Source organism: Zophobas morio, unplaced genomic scaffold, assembly GCF_036711695.1.
Source record: "Zophobas morio isolate AGI-343-1 ecotype UQ-CSIRO unplaced genomic scaffold, CSIRO_AGI_Zmor_V1 ptg000575l, whole genome shotgun sequence".
Classification (NCBI taxonomy): domain Eukaryota; kingdom Metazoa; phylum Arthropoda; class Insecta; order Coleoptera; family Tenebrionidae; genus Zophobas; species Zophobas morio.
The window spans coordinates 50,946-73,642 of NW_026972678.1; the positions used below are offsets into that span (position 1 = coordinate 50,946).

General features: G+C 37.4%; 2 protein-coding genes and 1 long non-coding RNA gene across 3 annotated transcripts; 2 read left to right on the top strand and 1 right to left on the bottom strand.

The window, feature by feature from the left end:
• Positions 1-1,591: 1,591 nt before the first annotated feature.
• Positions 1,592-8,573, top strand: LOC135121392 (UDP-glucose:glycoprotein glucosyltransferase-like). The gene is made up of 46 exons (XM_064045711.1): positions 1,592-1,715; positions 1,761-1,846; positions 1,904-2,057; positions 2,117-2,248; positions 2,324-2,385; positions 2,466-2,577; positions 2,631-2,737; positions 2,791-2,858; positions 2,923-2,992; positions 3,049-3,164; positions 3,226-3,350; positions 3,401-3,519; positions 3,570-3,670; positions 3,728-3,843; positions 3,893-3,946; positions 4,014-4,062; positions 4,124-4,168; positions 4,222-4,296; positions 4,348-4,413; positions 4,481-4,599; positions 4,652-4,746; positions 4,798-4,919; positions 4,975-5,020; positions 5,082-5,179; positions 5,234-5,281; positions 5,334-5,448; positions 5,500-5,591; positions 5,648-5,704; positions 5,760-5,875; positions 5,932-6,018; positions 6,067-6,160; positions 6,215-6,280; positions 6,330-6,394; positions 6,451-6,524; positions 6,596-6,712; positions 6,763-6,816; positions 6,871-6,964; positions 7,040-7,142; positions 7,209-7,308; positions 7,361-7,518; positions 7,570-7,679; positions 7,737-7,855; positions 7,905-8,019; positions 8,079-8,194; positions 8,256-8,371; positions 8,427-8,573. The coding sequence occupies exons 1-46, from the start codon at positions 1,600-1,602 to the stop codon at positions 8,571-8,573; spliced, it is 4,416 nt and encodes a 1,471-aa protein (XP_063901781.1). The 5' UTR covers positions 1,592-1,599.
• Positions 8,574-9,893: 1,320 nt separating this feature from the next.
• Positions 9,894-11,327, top strand: LOC135121385 (cyclin-H-like). Its single transcript, XM_064045700.1, has 6 exons — positions 9,894-10,173; positions 10,275-10,441; positions 10,532-10,739; positions 10,790-10,959; positions 11,013-11,186; positions 11,252-11,327. Exons 1-6 carry the CDS (start codon positions 9,916-9,918, stop codon positions 11,307-11,309), a joined length of 1,035 nt encoding a protein of 344 aa, XP_063901770.1. The 5' UTR covers positions 9,894-9,915; the 3' UTR covers positions 11,310-11,327.
• A 96-nt stretch (positions 11,328-11,423) lies between these two features.
• LOC135121406 (uncharacterized) lies at positions 11,424-11,950 on the bottom strand. The gene is made up of 3 exons (XR_010278963.1): positions 11,820-11,950; positions 11,615-11,754; positions 11,424-11,528 (listed from the first exon to the last, which is right to left on the bottom strand). It is a non-coding gene; the product is annotated as an uncharacterized LOC135121406 (long non-coding RNA).
• Positions 11,951-22,697: the final 10,747 nt, after the last annotated feature.

The window sequence follows — 22,697 nt, forward strand, 5'->3', positions numbered from 1 at the left end:
GGGAGCCAAGATGGCATTCTGTACTCATACTAGCGGTCATGCTGACATTTTATACGGTTTACACAGGCATGCTCCAGTAGTAGTGGTGGAAAGTGGTGATTATACTTCTTGAATAACATTGAAGATACTAAATAAATTAAAGCAAAAGAAAACTTAATTTTAATTTTAAGCCTTCTTGTAACTTTTTGAGAGTTGTTATAATTGTCATATTTTTATCTAAACAATTAGTACCGCAATCAACATTTGGTCGGACAAGGATTAAGCACTCCACTTTGACTGAGAGGGTAATTTTAGGGATTTAGCCATTCGCATTTGCTTGTTAAAGGCTACATCAACCAATGACATGTTTCAATTCCTTGATTTATATTACGAAACCAGGTTTACTTAAAAAACTTATTAAGTTCGTGCACCTTAACTTTGCCTTAAAAAAGATTTTTCTTCTAATTTGCACTTGTATAGGATCTAGAAATACTTCGTTTTATAATTTAATCAAATCGAGTTAATGCAACTTGAATTTTACCAACTTTCGATACATTGGGAATAAGAAGCATTGGGGATAAGAAGCTTTCTTTTTAGTAATAGACTGACTTATAACCGAGTGGAAAATTGTAGTTGCAAAAACTAGATCACACATCTATCCTTGATAGAGATTGAGGGAATTAATTAAAAATAAAAAGTACCTTCACTGATTTCAAGAATAAATGTTTTTTATGCGTCATCAGATATGCAATAACCGGCCAATTCAGTTTCACATAATTATTAGATAATAATCATATAAAAAATTTCGCTCTCAATTTAGTATATCGTATCAACCTAATTTTTTTATAGTGTTGATTTCGAGTGTGATAGTACTTGTGTAAATGTGCTATAACTAACTTCTCACCAGGCTAAAGAGTGCATAGTCACACTAAGGGGGCAGCAATCATCTATTAAGGTATCGAGCCCACACACCACCTTATTTTATTGAAAGAGTTTATTTTAACTTACATTTTATCATGTTCAATGTATATTATCCGTACTATCACTTTTTTCCAAATTAGTAAATAAATATTTCCTGGGTGAGCAGACTCGAACCAGAAAAGTTGCATTCAATTTAAGATCTACCACATGCCGACATTACTTATTTCTTTAAATTGTTAACAATTTTTTAAGATGGTGTAGGTTGGAATAAACTCGATATTTTTTTAAAGAATGATGTCTTCCCTTTTAAATAAGGAGCCCACGCTTAGCGTGAAGAGAAATTTTACAAACATGGAGAACAATTTAGGTAGTTAAAAAGTAAAAATGCTGTTTACTTGACATTTCAAAAGCCTTACAAAAGGTTTTTGACGCTCAAGCTGCATGGCTAAATCTCTGCTTTATACTACTAACGGTGTCAAAGTATACTCCAGTTTTCTTCTGTTTTGTAACTAGAATCTTAGGAGTTTACAATAACCTCAGCGCGAATTAACAATATGTGGTGAGGGTTTTCAGAGAGTTCTGGTTGACATCGGTGCGTGCACCTGGCCTTGACGATATCAGAATATATATATATTTGTATATTATTTAATAGGAGGCAATAGTTTTATTTTCTTTGCTTACTATAAGCCATATAGTATAATGCTTGGGCTTTTCTTTTGGCAGCTGGTCGTTCTTGGCACTTTAGAAGCTTCAGGGCAAATAAAGACTTTAGTTCAAACCTACTGGCCTCATACTTCACTAATTGCTGAAGCCAGGTATGTAGCGGAAGGGAGTTACCTAGATTCTCTTAACTTCTTTAGTGAGTTCATAGCAGAGCTATATCCGAGGAAGTTTTGGGATTTTATTAAGGCAACTAAGAAGTTAGAAGCAAATTCTACAGATTATGGTCGCCGTTTTTCTTATGTTATTACAATTCATTTGTTTTTATTATTATATTTTGCAGACCAATTTAATTTTTTAAAGTCAAGCTACTTGGCTAATATCATTAATCATAAAGAAGAGCTTCTCGATTCTCTTGATCTTGCCTTAGGTTTAAGGGAATTTAGTCCCTCTGTTGAACTACAACGCGAGACGGGTCGAAAACTTTTGCGAACCCAGTAATTATTAACCCTTATACTCTCTGTATATTAATTTAACTTACAGATTTTTCCTATAGAATGCAAAAGAACTGTTCTACTTTTGCTTCGTTTAACCTTGGACATCCTAAAAACCAGGGCCCCCGTTGGGTTCTAATTTGCGAAGTGAAGGAATTAAACTTTTACCTTAAAAATTATTCTCTAGGAACTCTGTTAGTCTTTTTGCACTACTTATATAGTAAATTTAAAAATTCGATACTGTAACTAATTACATTACATTGATTAAGAATCTTTCAAGAAATTAGTGTTGAAGTCCAGGACCACTTGTGGCCTCCTTATAAGGACGAAAGTTGCCTTTTTTATATATTAGTGTTTTCGCTGCATAATTGTCTATTTTGGCTTTACTGTTTGGCCTCTTTTTAAAAAAAGATCCTGAACAGGCTTTTGCTCTGGCAGTGTTGTACGGAGACTTAACTAACCCAGAGTTCCACATATTTCTGGATTTGTTAATGAATGCAAACAATCTTCCTTTTATATTTCGGTTTTTATGTACAGCTTTTATACACTTTCTTTGCCTTTTATATGCTTCCGTAGCCACTATCAATCTAAGTCTTTCAAACAAATTCGTTTGTCCGCATTTGGCACTGAACTTTTGGTCAAGAGTATGGAGTACAAGGCCATGAATGATATGGACGAATCGCGTAGCTTCGTCAAGCGCGTACTTCTTTCTTTGTAGTAAAACTATTCTTTATAGAAGGGGCCACTGCTGCTTTCGATGGTTGGGAGGAAAGCGGAGTCGTGCAGGAGCCATCCTCCGACGAGGTTATCACGTTGCTTCCTTTATAAAGTGGGTTCACAAGCCACGTGAACGGGCTACCACGTTTAGTTCAAGCACATTCCCGAGGCGCTTCACCACATGGACGAACTGCCTCCGTTAAAGACTTCCCAGATTGCGAGTATCTGCATGGTCCTCGTTGTGTTATGATTGCCACTTTTCGTAAAATCTCTACAGAGTTGGGCATTCGAGCTGCTACCCGGATTGCAGACAGCCGCGGGGACTTCCTCGAAAAGTTAAAGTGCATAAGCCAGAATTTCCCGGTAGTAGCTCCTTCCCTCGGGGGATTGAAGGTCTCCTTCAGCGCAGCAGCGCCATGCTTTTACCCTGAACATCACGTGGCGATCTTATTAGATTAAGGAGAAATTAGAAGCGGAGGTTAGACAGAATGCCGCCATCTTGCGCGAATTTTTCATCGGGGACGTCTCCTTTTTGCTGCTTCTGAACGGAAAGCGGCTTCGTGGCGTGGACCCCTTTGCGTATTCTTTTACGGGATTCAGAGCTCTTAAAGTACAAGGGCTTGTTCTAGAATCTCCTCGGAAATTCGCGCTGACTTCAAAATCGCACAAGCGCTTCTTGAACTGGGCATTCCTCACGACTGTCTGAGAAGACTTTTATATTTATATTCGCCTGTGGATCCTGTAGAAGGTTCAATGTTGGTGTATTGGACGGCGTCATAACGCTTAGTGATGCTGCAGTAAAGAACGAGAGGGTTGACTTGGGAGGCGCTCGAGTGCTTTTTATTAACGATTTAGAAAAAGATCCGCAGTATTCAAGATTTCCAAGATCGCTAGAAATGGCACGCCTTTTTGCGTCAATGTTGCTCATCTAATGAATACTGAGTACTCATTCTTAGCTGAAGTATAGCACGAAAGGCGGTTTACGCCCTCTTGCAAGGAATATTGTTACTGTTGTTTTTGTGCTGAACCCTTTAGACCAACGCGCCGTGGAAATCCTCTCTTACCTCTTTAAGTAAGTCCTCTTGTAGTTAATGGTAGCCAGCATGCATATTTTCCTACAGCTACTTCTCGATGGGCGTGCTCGTACGAATGGGCGTGTTGCTTGGGACATCAAGGTTTTCACGCGTCCTTCAATATTTTTATTGCACATATTGTTATTGGTTGAACCCCACTCTACCGTAGAAGTCACAGTCAATTACATATCTCCGCCTTCGGGTCCGGACCTTCTACGGTAAGCCTTCTTGCCTTGTACCGCTGCAGCCCGCCTTCTGGAGCTCTTTTACCTCATGCAGGCGGTAACACTTCCCGTTGCTAATAACACGTGGGCGGAGATGGAGGTCCCTTCTCTAAATCATTCTTTTCTTTGAGTCTTTTACTCATGATTATCCAGACAAAAACTATTTGCATAATCAAATTTTTGGCGGAAAGAAAAGGGGTGGCTGCTTCAATCCGCTTCTTGTTGGACGTACGTTAGTTGAGTTGGTAATTGAAAATCTTATTATCGGCGGGGTTTCAGTTGCATTATGCTACAGTCGACATAAGAAACCTCACGGAAGCCGATTTGTTCAAGTTTTCAAAAAGGGTATAAGACCGTTTCTTATTGGCCAACATTGTTTCTCAAACAGCAGAGCTAATATATATCTAAGCAGTTTATATTTCTGAAAGAAGAACATTTTAAAGAAATTCTGTACGGGAAAAGCCAGTGTGCACGAAGCCGACTTGAGGAAGATGATTTTTTGCATCGAAAGGATCTGAACTTCAATGCAATGTAGCCCTTTTACTCTCATGTGGGAGCCACTTGCTCATATGGGCATGGACAGATACGTAAATGGTAAGCACTATCCAGTGGAACTTTCAACTCTGGACCACGTGCTCTTCGGTGCAATCAGAGCCGACCAGCAACTTTGCCTAAATGGTAGTTATTTCTTCGCTGCTCAGCTCTGCTTGTCTTCACTCTCATTCAAAGCGTACAGCAGACACGAGCTTTCTGATAACGACGACGTGTACAGTTTCTTTATGCGTTTACCGGAAACGCAGCCAAAATCCTTTTATAAACTTAAAAAAAGTATTGAAAACGAGGATTTCCAGGTCTGTTTGCTATTTTTTTGGATATACTTTATTCTTCCAAATTTCTGGTGCGCAGCCGGAATTTTTCGAACCGGATGCCCTCGTTTTCTTAAACGAAAACCGTAAGTAGTTCCCGCTGTGCATAGTAAATCTCCTATCCACTCACCTTCGCTGGGGCTTCAGAATGCACCCAAGGAAGTCTTTGCTTGTCCATTGTTGTAGTGGCGGACATCTCGACACTGCCGGGACTCTACACTCTACTGGAAGCTTTCACTTTTGCAGTGACGATATTTATAGAGCTGCATGCACGTTACTTCTCCCACAAGCACATTTAGACGAGAAACAACCATTCTGTTCGACTGGCCCTCCAACCATCGCATGAAGTATATTGTGTCGCAGTCGCTCCGGTTAATGTGCCGTTTGTCGTTTTTGTAGACGACAGGAAACTTTGATGCAACCATGGAAAAGCTTGTTATTGGTTCTTTTAAACTTATAAGAGAAGAAACTGAGCTGGCGCTGCTTCACGGTCTCTTAGTTGCCTGTGTAAAAGGTACGCGTGTGTTGTCTTTTCATATCTTTTTAAGTCTGGCACGCGACCAAGATTTGGCGGAAAACAATCTTTATACGTTGAAGACTCGCGTTTCTACTTTTCTTAAAAATCATATTAAATTTGCTGAAGCTCTCAAAACGGCAGTCTCTATTTCTTCCATACTTTTAATGGCCATCAATGTAGCGCCTGCTCTTTTTAGAATGGCTACACACCCCCGCGAAGACCGTCACCACATGTTATAATCGTTCACAACGAGGTCTACGCTTGCTGCCACGCACAAAACGCCGCGTTGCTTATCACAAACTTCTTAGATGGCGCTAATCGGTACACATGGTCTGCGGTTCGCCGACATCGACTACCTTTACAAAAAAGCCTCGAAAACGCTGGCAGCACTGAAGCATATAATTCCTAGCCATCTTGTTAGCACGTAATAGAAAGCTGTATTGAACTGGCCCTGTCTGCTTTATTTAAGCACCTCCTAAGGGATGCGGTTTTTCGTCTGAGCACGACTTTGGCTCGCCAGAATACACCTCGTGTGTCTTTACCGCCCTCGTTGCTTACCACTTACAGGTTTCCTGAATATTCTCTGTTTAGCGCTTTCTTTACCGGACCTTTAAGCGGCTACGAACTAGTTGGGCGGGACAACTTTCATTTCGAAGTTGTCGTGGATCCGCTTTCTCGGGAGGCCCAAAAACTCGCTCCACTTTTGATAGTAGACATCTGCTTATTGTGACCCTTATCAAATTGCTTTTAGAGAGGCTTTTAGGAATTGAAGGCCAACTATAATCCGAAGATAACACTAATTTTACTTCCACAGGAAAAACTTTACTCGGTAAGTTGTTTCTTGTTTGCTTTTCGATTGTAATGTTTACCGAGTTTAGCTTCCGCTCACAACTATCTATCGCTATTCCATATCCTGCCGTCCCTCATTTTATAAAAATGGCAGGTGGTTGTCTATATTTTTATGTTATTGTTTGAATTACATCCTTTCTTGTTGTGTAGTATCATGGGGCCCGTCGCTGAGTTTCTCAAGGTCCCACGGAAGCCCCTTTTCTCCTTAAACATCGATGTGCCCAGTAGGATTCGACTTTTTAAGTCCCATTGTTAATTTGCTCATGAGAAAATTTTTTTGGGGGATGGGTATAAGTGTCATGGGATACACGTGCTGTCGATTGCATTGCTGACCTGGACAATTTGCACATGGAGAATCTCAACAAGACAACAGTTTATGCAGTTTTTGAGCCGAAACATCTGCTCATTGAAGGTACGCGCTAAAAGACAATACGAGTTTGTTTGAGTGGCGTGCTGCATCAGGCCACTGCTACGACGAATCGGATGAGCCTCCGCGCGGATTGCAACTCCAATTGGGTAGGCTTGTTTCATATTACTCCGCTCTCCACTCTCCACTCTCTGCGGCCGAAGGTACAGTTGACCAACCAGCCCTACACGATACGCTGGTCATGCATAATCTGGGCTACTTCCAGTTCAAGGCTGGCCCGGGGGTTTGGTATTTGAGGTCTGATTGGTGCTTTACTTCTTGGTCGAAGCTCATTAGCTGGTCTAATTCTCTGGGTCTCGTCTCTCCTTTAAGACTGTGCCCTGGTCGCTCTAGTCAACTTTATCAAATAAAGCAGACGCACCCTTCTCTCCCTCTCAGAGTGGCGAAGTTTTCTGGGCTTATTATTACTGTTACGGTATATAAGTGTCGGTCGGAGTTGCTCCCGCCCTCGCCGTACATGCTTGTTTTGGGCTTCCTGGAGGTGACAAAGAATCCCGGATATGAGGATGCTCAGTTGCTGGAGCGGCCCGCCACCATTGGGAGCTCCCCCCTGTCCCTCTGGCGAACCATACTATCGTTGGGTAGTTCTGCTAAGGCGTTGTCCGTTCTAAGAGAGAACAAGTTGCCCGTTAGGTGCCTCCGAAAAGGATGAAATCATTAATATATTCTCAATTGCATCGGGCCACATGTATGAACGTCTCTTGTCTATCATGCTTATAAGTGTAGTGAAGAACACTCTAAGCCCCGTCAAGTTCTGGCTTCTAGAAGATTTCTTGAGCCCCACCTTCAAGGTTTGCATATAAAGTAAAAAACTCAGCAACTCTGTTCTCATTGTTCACTAGAAAACACTTCCGATAATGGCACAGAAATTCGACTTTGACTATACTTTAGTAACGTATAAGTGGCCCGCTTGGCTCCGTTCTCAAACAGAAAAGCAGAGAACCATATGGGGGTGCGTAGTTGTCCTATCACGTGACTTCCGCCTTGTTTCACATACTTCTCGTCTCAGCTACAAGATACTGTTCTTGGACGTCCTCTTTCCGTTAGAAGTGAAGAGGATCATTTTTGTGGATGCCGATCAAGTCGTGAGGGCGGACTTGAAGGAACTGATGAAGTTAGACTTAAAGGGTATCTTTCTATTCTCTTCAGCGCGTCTTTATGAACCTTTTCTAAACAGGCGCCCCCTATGCATACACGCCTTTTTGTAACGACCGGAAGGAAATGGACAGATTCCGGTTTTGGAAGCGGGGCTATTGGAGGGAGCAACTTGCGGGTCTGCCTTACCACATCAGGTTCTTGTACTGGCCATCGCCAGTCCACCTCAGCTATCGGGAGGCTTCCTTTTCTTTAGCGCCCTCTACGTCGTTGACCTGGTCACTTTCCGTCTACTGGCCGCCGGTGATCGGTTGCGGCAAACTTACCAGCTTCTCTCGGCTGATCCTAACAGCCTCGCGAATCTGGACCAAGGTGGCCCGCAGTGTGTCGCGTGGCTTGCTTTCTACACGTTGTAACCAGTTTGCCCTGGTAGATTTGCCCAACAGTATGCAACACGAGCTTCCCATCTACCACTTACCTCAAGAATGGCTCTGGTGCGAGACGTGGTGCAGCGACGAGCTCAAAGAAAAGGCTAAAACTATAGACTTGGTGAAGTTTCTTAATCGTAGTTTAACCCCGACTAAATTGAATACTGTATGTGTAGTGCAACAATCCTCTCACTAAAGAGCCAAAGCTTCAGGCAGCAACCCGTATTCTCTCTGAGTGGAAGAAGTTAGACGAGGAGGCGAGAACGGTTAAGGTTATAAAAGAAAATTTAAATCCCTTTAATGCCGCTAAAGAAGAACTGTAGTTTTGTAAAAACTTAATTTAAAATAAATTCCTTCATTTAACAATAATATATTGCTTGACTCTCAGCCTTTTTTTTTGCCACCAAAAACAACTTTTGTTCATTTCTAGCTAAAAGTTTTTGTTTATTGGAAGATGCTCAAGCGAATATTACTACTAAATTATAGCAGGGATTATAAAGGCAAAGGCTAACAGTTTCTTTCTTTAATAAAGTTATGCATTTTATTATTTTAAGCGGCTTGCAGTTATTAGTATCAACTAGAATTGGAATACAAGCAGTTTTGAATGCAATATGAGTCCAAACAAGTATATTCTTTTTGACCTAATCATAATTAGTTACACACAGTTTGTAAAATTGAAACTACCATCCTTGGTCGGCACGAGTAACTTTTCCCCATGTTATATAAACATAAATTGTCCTGCTAGCCACAATAAACTTAAGTAAGCTTTAAAATTAGGTAAATCCTTTTTATAAGATCCTTGAGATGTCTATAACTGCTAAGTATACTCAATAAATTTACAAATGTCTTCCGATTCAACGATGTACAATGTAGGAGTATATTTAATATAATTTTAAAGATAATGAAGCTAAAAAGATTCCTACTGACAAACGAGAATTAATTTTATAATTTTTAGTTGATGTTTACGCTGATTTTTTCTTCTTCTGAGGGGTCGTATTGTGACAATATAAGTCAAAGGAAGAAGTAAAAAGTTATAGAGGTTAAAGATTGCTTTAAATAACGCTTTATGCATAATTCCAGAACACGTTCAGAAATTTAAAGAAAGTCAGGAGACAAAATTATTCAAGTTAATCGCGATGGCTTTAAAAACACTAAGTATAATAATCCTTTCCTAAAGTCAACTCGGAAAGTTGAAGACAGGCAGGACCTCGCTAGCTTCTTACCTTCCGACCGAAATAACATGCTAAGATTTTTGAAAACGTACGCACAGTCTGGCCATATCTGTTTAGTAAGTCTTCACAAGTAAAGGGTAACACACCCGCACGGAGCTAACTCTAAAAGATTCTCTAAACTCATATTACGGTAGCATTTACTACAGCTAAAAACCAATGCGAAATACTACCTCAACTATTAATATAAATTACTTATTACAGTTAGTTAGCGCAAACTTTATCACAAGCACGCTTTTCATAATTAAATTATTTTTAAAGCAAGCGTACAACTTATTTCCTAGATTTTTTGTAGCCAACTTCTGGATTCTGAAAAATACCACCATGTGCACAATTGTATTGAGGGAACTAACTTTTGTACGCTTAAAGGTTAAGACATCTATGATGGCTACGCCAGCAAAGAGCGGTAGGATTTGTTGTGTAAATTCGCAGTATAATGCAGTATCATACGAGTACTCAGAAAGAGTATTGGACGTTTAAGTGCCAAAATGAACTTGATATGTGTAGATTCGAAGCCAACGATTCAGCAATTAAAAGGATTAAGGAGACTATAGAGAAAGATAGGGAAATACAAAGAGTAAACTCTGTTGAGGTAGAACAATACTCTACGGCATTGAGAACCTATGATGATAATCATATTTGCGAATTTGATAAACTTAAGCCCAAAGTTGAGTTTCTTACTCCCACAGAAGAGGTTCTTTTACTTTTTTTTCATTGTTTTTTTGCTGGAATTCTATTATTTTGCAGTTGAGCTGTTTTAACTTTATGGTATACCTTATAACTAATTTAACCTAGAAAGTTTTTTACGAATTTTACGAGCTTAAGTTGAGAGACATTTGTCAACTTTATAGAAAACAAGATAAAGTAGCACCCCCTCTTAAGATTGTTGGCACAGCAATAGCCTTTTTTAAAAGATTTTTTCTACATAATTCTTGCATGGACTATCCTTTACAAGACATTATGTAAGTTTATAACTTTTTTATATACTGGAACAGCACGTTAATATGTTTATTACTATTATCCTTTCTATAACTGCTTCACGCCTTGTTCAGGTACACTTGTATATTCCTCGCCTTTAAAACTGAAGAAAGAACTAAAGATCTCGATACTTTTCTTCAAATTGCTCATTTTAACGGCACCCGCGAGAAATATTTTAAAGTTATTTTGGATCTTGAGATTATAGTCGTGGAGCAGCTTCACTTTCATCTACAAATACTGCATCCAATGGGTTCCATAGACGGGATATTGGCTGACTTATCTGTATACGTTTTTATATATATCTGAACTCTTTTTTATCATTTTGAGTTAAGTTCAAAGTAGGGATTTTAGAAATATGTAAGGCTTTGCGTTTATTATCCTTAAGGTTTTGCGAGTATTCACTTTTTACGAACTTAATGTTCTTGTATTCACCGGCCCAAATTGGGGCTGCGTGCGTCTGGTTGGCCTCGAGAGAGTTTGAAGAAAAAGAAAAAATAGATAAGTGTGTTTATCTTTTGATAGTGGAGTTCATTGTTTAATCCTTATCAATAATAGCTACTTTTGCGATCTCTTCAAAGAGGAAAAAGGGTTGTTTGCGCTTATTTCTAACACCATTGCAGCGGCAATCGAAACACAGTCCAAAAAAAGTGTGGATAAGGAGAACGCCAGGCTTATATATAATAAGTTAAAGGCCTTTGGTCCCTTTTTCATTGATCCCACTTCCGGACGGTATCGTTTTTGCTTTTTCCCGTCCGGTGGATATTGTTGAATGCCCTGCTGCACATTTTTGGCAGGTACCGAGAGAGATACCTTTCAGTAAGAAGATTTAGGGAACAGTTGAAAAGCACTTGACTATAAGCATTATTATAGAATATTAAAAGTTTAATAAAAATTTGTTTAGCGAAAGTCAAAATTATCTGATGAACGGCTCGCAGACAATTGTGAAACAAGCTCAATTATTTGTTGCTGGTATATTTCCTTCATATCTTTTCTGTCCATTCCTACTTCATTAACTTCCTCTATCTTTTCTCCGTACAGCTCAAGCAAATTTCATGGCGCTTTTGGAATTCCCTAAGCGTGCGGAGCGTTAATTAGTGATTGTAGAAAGTAATACTCCTGACGGCTTTACCCGCCAGCTCCTTGTTTAGTCTACTTACCGCATCCTTCGCTGCTGCGAGCTCGTTGGCGATGTTTGCATTAAGCCGCCTGGAAACAGCTGAGCAGCTGCTTGCTAGTATTGAGGGAGGGCATCTATAAGAAGGATCGCCTGTGTAGTTATGCAATGTGACGCGCTTTACTAGACCGGTATTGGTCGATGAGACTCATAATCCTCTTCGTTTCGATTAGAAAAAATTTGTGTACTTTATTTTGGAGTGCAGTTTTTCTTGTAGCGCAGCGCAGTATTACCTGCAGTTTTGATACTGACCCTGCGCGTGGGTGAGACTCTTTTTCAGAACGAGGAGCTTATTCTTGTGTGGGTCTCTGTATGATAAAAGCTCAGACTCCTTTAATTTTAATAATAAAAGAATTAGCTTAAATAATTAGCTTAAATAAGGCGAGCCTTTAATAAAGAGATGCACCCAGTCTTTGTATCTCTGCTCCAGCTGTGTATTTTGCTTCAAGCTTACCTCGACTGCGCCCAGCATAGATTTAAGTGCTCTGCGTCGGTCTTTACTTGAAGCTTTAGGTCGGTTATGACTCTCTTGCTTTGTGCGATTTGCTCATCTTGACGGCTTGATTCCTCTTCTTTTTCTTTTGACTAAATGACAACAAAAAAATTTAAAGAAATTTTATTAACGAAAGGAGACCTCAAGAAGTACAGCATCGAGTTTGGCTCTGCAGGAGGTCCTATTGTTTGTAAAAGTTCAGTTCAGCAAAAATGTCTTTTCTTTGCTCGTTGAGTGGTCTTAGTAGAGGTCTGGAGATTTTTGAGATGTTCAATACAAAACTCTAAAGTCTTAATATCCTTTAGAAAGGATTATTTAAGAGGTTTTGTAGTACTACAATTTTATTTCTTGCCTCCTCCTGTACCAATTTTTTTTGCTTTCAGTGTTTTAATGCCTTTTTGCAAATTACCTTGGTTGCTTCTTTTGGATTCTTCCAATTTTGACAATTTATTTTAAAATAGTTTTTATATAACGAGACATGCGGAGAAACGAAGAGGACGGAGACTTCACCGCGGTCGGTTCTTCGATTATCCGAGTCGTGGTTGCTAATTCTTCAGCTGCCGTGTTCTGTAGAGCGGGAATTATAGACCAGCCAGCGAGTAAAGTTTCCCGTAAATAACCTCATGAGTGAGAGTTTCTTCAGTTTCGCCTGCTTTTAGTGCACCACTATTTCCACTTTTTTTTTTTTTTTAGCAACTTGATGGTGACCTTAGCTTCTAGTAATTCGCGCTTTACAGTTTCACACACGCGTTGCAAAGTTTCTGCGTTGGTCAAAACTTTTTCTAACTTTTTATTAGTGAAGAGGATTACGGGAGTGAAGTTAACGAGGCTTGAGTCAACCTTTATCCGCCGCTCCGAGAACATTTTGCAGGGCATTCCTAAACCTGCGGAGATCTCCGGTACGACTGTTGCTTTGCATTGACGGCCGACTCCGCTGATTTTATATAGACGTTACCGCCTTGTTCTTCTGGATTGTGCTTTGCGTTAATTTTATTTTGAGTCACAAGAACAATTAAATTTTAACTCAAGTTGTATTCCATAATGTTGTAGGCAGCACAACTAATTTGCTACTACAGAAACCATTAATATTTCAAAGAACGTTGTCATAAATAGCATTTTAATTTTTAAAAAAACTTTTGAGAAAGTTGAGGCGCCCCTTCTGCACTAGACCTCATCTGTGCCATTTGTACAACTGAGTTGCTCCTTTATAAGTTTTTAGAGATCGGGAGTGTATGTAGTATTGCTTTTAAAGGGATTGTTCTTCTCAGTTTATTATGATTTTTTAAAATAGTACAAGTTTTTAAGTCTTCTTTTAAATGACAAAAGGTGCTCTTGGCTTTATTGCTACCAATTAATTGAGCCAGGCCCTCTTCTTTAATAATATTTACCTCTTTGGCATTTTTTTTGCGTGTTAGAGAAGGGCTACAAATTTACACAATGTTTTCTTTCAGAAAGTGGCTCTGTTAGTTTACCACAATTACCTTTAATAAAAGGAATGTCCAAGTCCTCTTTAAAATCTTTAGCTTTCAACTTACATTTTAAGTCGAGAAGTTTTTTTTCTCGCTATTCATTAAGTATTTCGATAACTTTGTGGTAATAGACTTTGTGTTTCGAGAAACAGAACATTCATTTTGATCCTTTGTACTCTGTTCAAGTGTGACAATGTCTATACAAAATTAAATTTTCAACGTTATAACTTTTTTTTTCTTGTCAGACGATAGTTAATATATAGTAACTGCCATAAGGAGCTTCAATATAAGTAGTCACTTCTTCCCTTTAAACAATAAAGTGTCGGTTATTTTATATCTCATCGAAGGCTATACACCAGTGGACCTGTTCAGTTTCAGATATTAAAAAATCTTCAGAGGTTTTTACTCGAGCAGTCTCTAAAGCTTCGGTTGGTTTCGCTTGTAGTATCCTAGCTTGTTTATAAGCTTCTGAAGCCAACTTTGAAAAAGAGCCTCTCTGTTAGACAAGTAGTTAACAAAAGTTTTTTTTTAATAGTTACAACTACGTAGTGTGATTACCGAAGAAAGATTTGATAACCCACTCATGTTACACAAGCTGACTGGTGCTACTCTCGTTAACTTTAACTCTTGGTCATTGAGCCTAAAATTAGCGTTAAATACTGTTTAGCGAATGCACAGGTTATGTAATAATTTATTAAAAAATCTTCTATTTATAATAAATTGCAAAGACTAAAAAATATTAATATATAAAAAACTATATAGCAATTCGCAAATTTTTTTTTAGTTGTACTGAGGTCATTATAATCTTGCCTGCTAACTTCTATTAATATTTTATGAAAGTAGAGCTCTTCCCAAGCATTTTCTTTCAGCGGTCGCCTCTGCTGCCCCGCGAGGTCATAACTTCAGTTTTTTACAACCAAGCACCGTGACGGCCAAACATCGGATTTCACCATCGTTAATATTAAAAGGAAATTCGACCCTAGGATACCGGTTCCTATCTTACCACCTTGTCGCCTAGGGTCAGTTTGCAAGCTTAGGTCTATGGAAATTGACTCTAAACGACAGGCTCGGTCTCTGAAACAATTCTGGTAAGTTTGAGTACCATGATCTTAAGGTTTAGGCAGCAACCAACAAAACATAAAAATGTGGTAAATTTAGTTACCTGTGAACGTAAAACAGATCTATTTGAGCCCGAGTTTTGCCCGTCAAAGGGTTAAACAGATTTTAAGTTTAGATGACTGTCCTTGAGAATAATGTTTTTTCTAAAAAGCATTCGCTGTGATAAAAGGATGTGTTTCTTGCTTAAATTTTAAGTCTGTTCATTATAGAAGAGGTTTTTTAAAAATTACATATATCTTTTAGTAGAAACCTTAAAGTTTAATATAGGGGAAGTGGAAGTGAAGGTATTTTCTATTAATCGCTTCTAAACGCGCCTCAACGTCGCGCAGCGTTTGTAATCTCACTATTAGCAAAATTTATAAAAATTTGTGAATTCTCTATCGTAAACTGTTTAAGTCAGGTAAGTTCCAACTACAATAGTTTCATTGAACTTATTAAGTCTTAATAGATTAAATAGATAAAGAGATAAAGTGTACTTAATTTTTGTTTATAACCCAATATAATACCGAGATAAAAAGAGGCAAGTCTGTACTATACACTATCGTTCAAAATTGTGCATATTTTTTGCTTTTTTTTTTATAATACCTTTTCGTTAAGGTAAGGGAATGCTTTAAAATTTATACACAGTAAACTTCATTTTCTAGCTACCTTTTTTTAACTGTTTGATCTATAGTGGCTTAACTTTGGAAGAGATGCGAGCATGTTAAGTTTGAGAGACCACTACTATTTGAACGAAAATAAAAATTATTTTAATAAACGAGGTTTTTATAAGTAGCATAGCCCCCTTTTGCCTGAATTATTGCTTGTGTCCTCTTTGGCATACTGGTAAGCAGAATGTAGCATTGTTCCGGTGTTATATTTTCCCATTCTGATTGTACACGAGTCTAAAGCTCGTCTAAGTTAGCAGGCTGACCCCTATGCTCCCAAGTTCCTCTTCAAGATTCCCCATGCATGCCTAACGAGACTGATATCAGGAGTTTGCGGAGGCCCGTTTAGTACTTGGAGCCGTGATCAAACCAATGGTACAGCGTGGCATGGGGCATTATCAGATAATGTCCCGAGTGACTTTTTCTAAATTGTGACCCCTTTAGAGGCGACTAAATCATAATCGGCGTCCTCCAAGTTAAATACTTTTGCACCACCAGATGTTTAAGTGTTAATTATGACATGATCGCTTGCATAATCATCTAATACTCTCTAAACCATATCGATTGATCTTGGTCTCGTCCGAAAAAATTACTTTTTCCACTCAAAAATGAACCAATTTTCATACCTTCGCAAACTCAAACCGTAGTCGCTTGTGGTGGCCCGTCAAAGCGGGTTTAATTAACTTTTTATCGCAAGCAAACCAGCAGAATGAAACTAGTCTATCTAATGTTGTTTCTGTGATTTTTGAAGCTTTCTGTGCAGACTGAATTGTAATTGATGTCACTTTGTACAAGTTGGGCTACATCACCGTTTTTCAAGATCTTTGGACGCCCAGATTCATTGCAAGGACGATTTGGGAGATATTAAGCTTTAATCCGAAATATTGTGGCCTTATTGTCACTACATTCTTAGTATACGGCTCGCCTTAATGTAAAAGGCATTATACATCATTTTCTTTGTCGACTAAAAGTTTATGCGTTAATAATATAGGACCTTTAAATAAGCTATCCTTTGTAGTCATTCAAACACTTTAAAGAAACCTCCATATGATGGAGTGATCATATAAAGGGTGAAACAATTTAGCACGAAGGAGGGCCAGGTGTAATCAGAGACTTTAGTAAGAAAGCATTTCCTCTAATGCAAACTACACTAAATAGATCTCAATCTGAACTGATATATATATATATATAAGAAATCAATATAGCCAATTATTAATTAAAGCGTTAGAGAATTTTTACGGAAAATTTTAAAACATAGAAACAATTTGAATTGTGTATCGCTCGGCCAAAAAAAAAAGGGGCGTTTCATATGTAGCTTTCTATTTTTTAACAGGTACTTCGCATATCATTTTAAAATGAGCATTCTAAGATTAGGTCAATCATAGTGATTTCCTGAGCATATTACCAGTCAATGAACTGTGACCAGAATGAATCACCGTGGACTTGCGAGAAAAGGTGCACGCTAACCGCTCCTCTTTAAACCTTAATAATTAGTATATATGTATTTGTTGGGTCTGTGCTAAACTTTTTTTTTCCATTAAAACTTTGATAGGCATTAAAGTACTTTTACCTTTTAAAGGCCAGTAGCCAACTAATTTGCTACTAATTCAAAAGGCACTAAAAAGGATGTATAATTGTTCTGCGCCTAAAAAGATGACAGCTGCTGAGCATAACGGCTAGAGAACTTCAAGATCTTAAATATGACATAGATTAATGATTTGTGTAATATTAAAGTGCTACTTGGTGAAGTAACTAAAAACTCTAAAATGAACAAGTTTTACAAGTGTGCGTGGATGTTCCATAATAAGAGATCACGATATTTCACCTCATTTTATGTTTATAGTGACGGCCATTAGTGCGTCTTAACCGCTCTAGCGAACGCCCTTTCAATAAATATTATATTTAAGTATATTTTTTTTGAGAGAGTGATAAGTTTGTATATTGCAATAAGAAGTAAAAGAATTCTCATATCATTGAGAACTCCATCACTTACTTCTAACCCTAACCTTAACCCTTCTTATATAGAAGTTTACAGTTTAAACCATGACTCGTGTGTTTAAAAAGTAGTTCATTATTAAGGTTCCGGTTTGAGATTATAGTTAGGAGATATGAAAAATAGCCACAATGATGACTGACTGATAAGTAAAATGGGCTTAGTCTCGTTACAGAGAGATTAATTAAAATATTCATTATGTTTAAAAGTTAAGCCCAACCAATAGTCACATTATGGGCTTACTGATCCTTATAAATAGGCATATTTGGTTTGTATAGATATGAATAACTCGACAATTAAGTCGATACCGGATTCTTGGGTTTAAGTAATTATTAACTTTTATATATTTTTTTTCTTTAAACCTCATCATATTTTTTAAATTTTACCCAAATTGCCGGTAGGTAAACTTATAAGTAAAAATAAGAGAAAAAGAAAAAAAACTTTAATCTTGCTTTTTAACTTTATTTTATGAAACTGTAAGAGCATTATAGTGCCATAAGTATAGCAATTTCAATGAATTGGAAAAATATTAATAAATTTAAAAATTATTTAGAAATTGTTTACAAAGAAATAGGAAGTACATTAGGGGCTAAATAAACAACCAACAGGCTGTGTACAACTATATACCAGCGGTCTTGATCAGGATGAAAACTTTAAAAATGGTCCCTTAATTATAATAATTTTGTAAATCCAGGAAAAAGAAATACAATTACGCCCTCAATACATTATTGAAAAAACAAGGAAACAAAAAAAGGCATGCGCACCCTCTACACTTGATATTAAAAAATAAAATTCGAGACCTTGATCAATATTCCTGACCCCTTAAGGCATTCGTACACTTCCTAGAGAGGGAGGAAGAAAGGGGAGAATTTAACACTTTAAATATACAAAATCATAGGGACAAGGTTTACATATACCTGTAAATGCATTGTTTCTAACTGTTTTTATTATAAAACATTTGAATCGATTTTGTTACTCTTTTTATAATGAAAGATAAGGAGTTCCATACGGCCTTTACAAGTTGAAAGAAAACTAATATGTTTAGTCAAACTCTCTTCCATTTCATGTTACCTTAACTACGTTAATTTCATTTTTTCCAATCCATAATTTGATAGAAGTCGACCTAAGCTCTTGTTTAAAAAAAATTATTTACCTATTGCTAAAAGTTAACTAATAGATGGGGGCTTTGTCATATATCATTATTATATACTATTAAAAACAGTTAAAATTATACTACACCTCTTGAGCACAACAAAAATATAGCTAAAACTCTTTAGAGATTTTTACTTCAAACTTTTAACCTTTACAACTGATAAGAGTGTAATTTGCACAAAATGTAAAATGAAGAGGAAATGTTAAACAAGTTTAGTCAAACCGAGAGTACTAACGAAAACTGTTTAACTGCTCTACGCTAACCGATTTAGTAAAAGGCGCTTTCTTTTAAAAGTTCTTCAGGCCTGTCCTAAAGGTAAGGATGCAACATCCTAAAGTGTCTTGCGCTCTCTGCTAAAATTGAATAAAGGTAATTTATACCTGCCTTGAATTAGCTATCAGGAAGTTGCTGGCGTTTTATCATAATACATATTGTTCTCTTTGAACTCCTTCATTTCATAAAATAGATTATTAAAAAAATATAGATCACACTGCATTATTGCAACGATGCATGTATTTGAATACACTTTGAAATGTACGTTCCTAACCATGAATGAGGTATTTTAAAAATTATTCTAGCAACCTATTAGACAAGGAAAATTTTCTAGACATTTCCATAAGGATCCGCCTACAAGCTCGTAGAATATATGTATAATTTATAATTTTTTTTGATCAATAATATAAAAGGAATAACAATAAATAAGAATACGAAATAGAAGGCATTTTATTAATACAAAAAGAAGAGGCTTTATTTTAGGTCAAGCGAAATAACTAATTAATTTATAGATTAACTCAAAAGTATATATGATCGCTACAAATCTCGATTCTGTAATTATTAAAATGCATCACAGATAGTAATAACATCAAAACTTTTTATGTAATAATTCATGGACGGTAGAAGAGCATTAAATTATCTTTTCCGCACTCTACACATACAACTTAAAATGAAACTAACTTTATAAATGCTACCGTGCAGTTTGCGCAAAAATTGGCATGAGCAATATTATGTTTCAAAGAAAGTCTGTAATTAAATCTTAAGGAATATTTTTACTGCTCATGGTGTGCCAATACGTCCTCAATTACAAAGTAAAAATTTTTGTAGTAATAAGGTAGTATGATAAAATTTTTTAAGGGGTTCGAATAAGCATCTAAGGGACACTGAAACCAGCGGATAATTTTGCAAAAAGTCAGCGATGTCAGTATGAAATGCATTTTAGCCGTGCCTTTAAACTACTTCGTTAGTACAATATAAGCGATGTTTATAGAAAGTACAGACTAAGGAAGAAAGGCACTAGACTAACTACTGCCTAACGACTACCGTGAAGGACAAGACTAATTTTGAGGAGTTTTAGCCTGGTTAAATAATTAAATTTGGTCGCAGAGTTGGAGGGTCAAAACAAAGAAATTAAATATAGGGGTGTTAGTACCAAGGTTGCCTTTCTTAGTTTATTTGTTAATATTATTTATAACTCTGACATGCTACAGCCAGGCCTCTCCTACTATAAGGCCTGAAATTCTGCTTAACTTAATTTTGTTGCTGTGTAACATCGGATGATAGGGTGATAAAGTCAATTAGGTGTCCACTAGTGCATCAAACGCGATTAAGTTAATGTCGAGGTCTCCTGTATTTCTTGTATTAACTTGTATTTTAAGTTACTTCTTGAATAAATAGCGGATAGAATGAGCAAAAAACTTTTCTCTCTTTAGTTTTACATTGGAAAAACTGTGTTAGGGTTCCAAAACTCAAAGTCTGCATGAAGAATAAAGTTTGGAAATAACCATGGCGCACCTAAAATAGTTCTTAGAATAGAATACCAGAAGGGGGGTACTTGACAACGCAACAGATGCTTTGTTATCTTTGGTCTGAGAGTGGTGAGAAAAAGTTGAAGCTCGTTGTGTTTGAAGAGGGGGCTTTTCTGGAAGACAACTGGGTTTGGCCTTTATCGTAGCATGTTCAATACGATTGCGCCAAGATAATTTATGTTAAAGGGTTAGGGAGCTAGCGTAGCATTAATGACAATTGATTGAACATTTAGTCATTTACATCTTTTAGTAATGATTATGACCGCGCTCTTTGAAGGGTAAATAATAGTAAGGTGCCACTGTGCGTACCAGAGCTCAATACTTTCATTGCATGCTTTCACATGTGCTACTGCTAGAGGAAATAACTTATATATATAGCAAAGGTAGTTGTGTCATCAGCGAATTGTGATAAAAAAGTTGAGGAGTTAGTTGGTTCGGATATGTCCGCCTGTAAATCAAAAAGCGAATAAGAGAAAGAAAGGAAACTTGTGGTACGTCTTCCCTGAGTTCCTTAAACTTGAGCAGGCCTTATAATATAAAAGTTTCTACGATGCAGTAATGATTTAATAAAAAAGTGGAGGGAGTCTGGAATTCTTAGGTTGGTTACTTGGTTATGAGACCCGCATGCCGACTCTATCAAAAGTTTTTTTTTAATAACTACGAGAACAGCTCATGTGAACTTGTTATCGTGAAATTCCTTTGTCACGCACTTGGAGAACCTCAACGTGTTGCTGCGTAGTTGAATGAACCTTCTGAACCCAAATTGCTTTCCAGGAAAAATTTGATTTTGCTCTACATAATTTTGTAATTTGCCCAAGTATAACTGCCTCTGTTACTTTACTTGCACAGGATTGTTGACCCATTGGGCGATAGTCTGCAGAGTTTCAGGAAGGGTTGGTAGAAAGATAGTAGTGACTACTTTCCATTGATACAGAACATGAAAAACTAAGGGTGGTGTTAATAATAAAAGTAAAAGTTTTTAAGGCCGACTTAGATAACTTTGTTAGCATAAGATTTCTTATACTATTAAGATCTAGTTTTTTTTTGGTTGGGAAGGTGTTAATAATTGATTGTACTTCTTCGAAGTTTTTGTGTTCCTTTAGCGGTGCTTGCTTACTAGAGGAAAATAAAAGTCGTGTAAGGGTTGTACCTCTAACTGAAGGGGTTATTAAGGTTGGCTCTGGGATATAGGATACTGAACAAAGAATTCCGCTTTCTCTTTGTCGTCGTAAACCGTCCGAGTTTTTCGACTTTAATGGGAAGCTCTGCTGTTTTTAACGGTCCTTTACAGCTTTAATGTATTGGTAACCTCACCTGTGTGTACTAGAAAAGTTTTCATTATATTTTATTCGGTGTTGTAGGTGAACTACTAATACATCCTATAACATAGCATAATTAAACAAAATCATATAGCATAACATAATCAACATAATGAAGTGGGGGGTCTTACTGAGTATTTTTGAAGATTTTAATAGCGCTTGGATAAACTCTTACGTCATGTACTATAGTTGCCTACTAAAAAAAACCGGTTGATTCTTAACCTCATTCAATGAAGAACCTTGGAAGTTTTTAATGAAACTGACAATACTGATTAAGTTATTTCAACTCCTACGTTTTTTAGCTACCAAGCTCTTCTGAAGGCTATAATAGGTTATAAGGGGGCGTAATAAGTGACTATAACAATACTTTGCTTTGGATCCAAGCCGTTAACATTAGTTTGAAATTAGTTAAAATTAGTTTATCTAGATAACGAACTATTTTGTTAAGTTACATGGTTGAGTGCCATGAAACTGGTAGCAGGCATTCGTATACAAAGTAAACAATAGTTGAACGGCAAGTAGTAGTGTGTTGATGTTCTAGCATGAAACTGTGTATTAGTAAAGTCTCTTGTTGATGTCTATGCCTTCGCATTAACAGAAGCATTGGAAGTTAGTTTCAGTAAAACAGCTCGTTAACTTTCTCTCATGCGCGGAGCATCTTTTATTCGCGTACGAGCTTATGTCGCAGCCATCATTGAACTTTTTTTGACCATCGCAAGGTAGGCCAGTAACACTTTAGAGATCCCGTTTAGGCAGCGTTGCAGGTTGGCTTCGCAGTGGGAAGGCTAGGCGTATTTTTTTGCCTTGGACTGTGAGTTATATCTAGAAACTTTCGCTCAATAGTGTACACTCTTTGGCGGCGCGAGGATTGCTTTTAGTCCCTAGGCTGTCATCGTAAAGCGTCCACAAAAGATTGGCCCTATTTAAAAAATAGCGTCAGCCGGCGCTTTAATCCTAGCGGCTACCCCCACGATCTAAGGTAAGCAATAGGTTGAAATCTACAAGAAGACTTTAGTTATTAGAAAGCTTATACTTTCACATTCGGTGACCTTTTTATAAAGTTGTTTGGTT

Excerpts from the sequence above, each read along its gene's own strand:
- LOC135121392 (XM_064045711.1), top strand. The coding sequence starts at position 1,600 with ATGCTTGGGCTTTTCTTTTGGCAGCTGGTCGTTCTTGGCACTTTAGAA. Across the intron at positions 4,920-4,974 it reads TTGAAAACGAGGATTTCCAG|CCGGAATTTTTCGAACCGGA; the intron begins GTCTGTTTGCTA and ends TCTGGTGCGCAG. Across the intron at positions 6,281-6,329 it reads CACAGGAAAAACTTTACTCG|CTTCCGCTCACAACTATCTA; the intron begins GTAAGTTGTTTC and ends TACCGAGTTTAG.
- LOC135121385 (XM_064045700.1), top strand. The coding sequence starts at position 9,916 with ATGCAGTATCATACGAGTACTCAGAAAGAGTATTGGACGTTTAAGTGC. Across the intron at positions 10,740-10,789 it reads GGATATTGGCTGACTTATCT|TTCAAAGTAGGGATTTTAGA; the intron begins GTATACGTTTTT and ends TTTTGAGTTAAG. Across the intron at positions 11,187-11,251 it reads ATTGATCCCACTTCCGGACG|GTACCGAGAGAGATACCTTT; the intron begins GTATCGTTTTTG and ends CATTTTTGGCAG.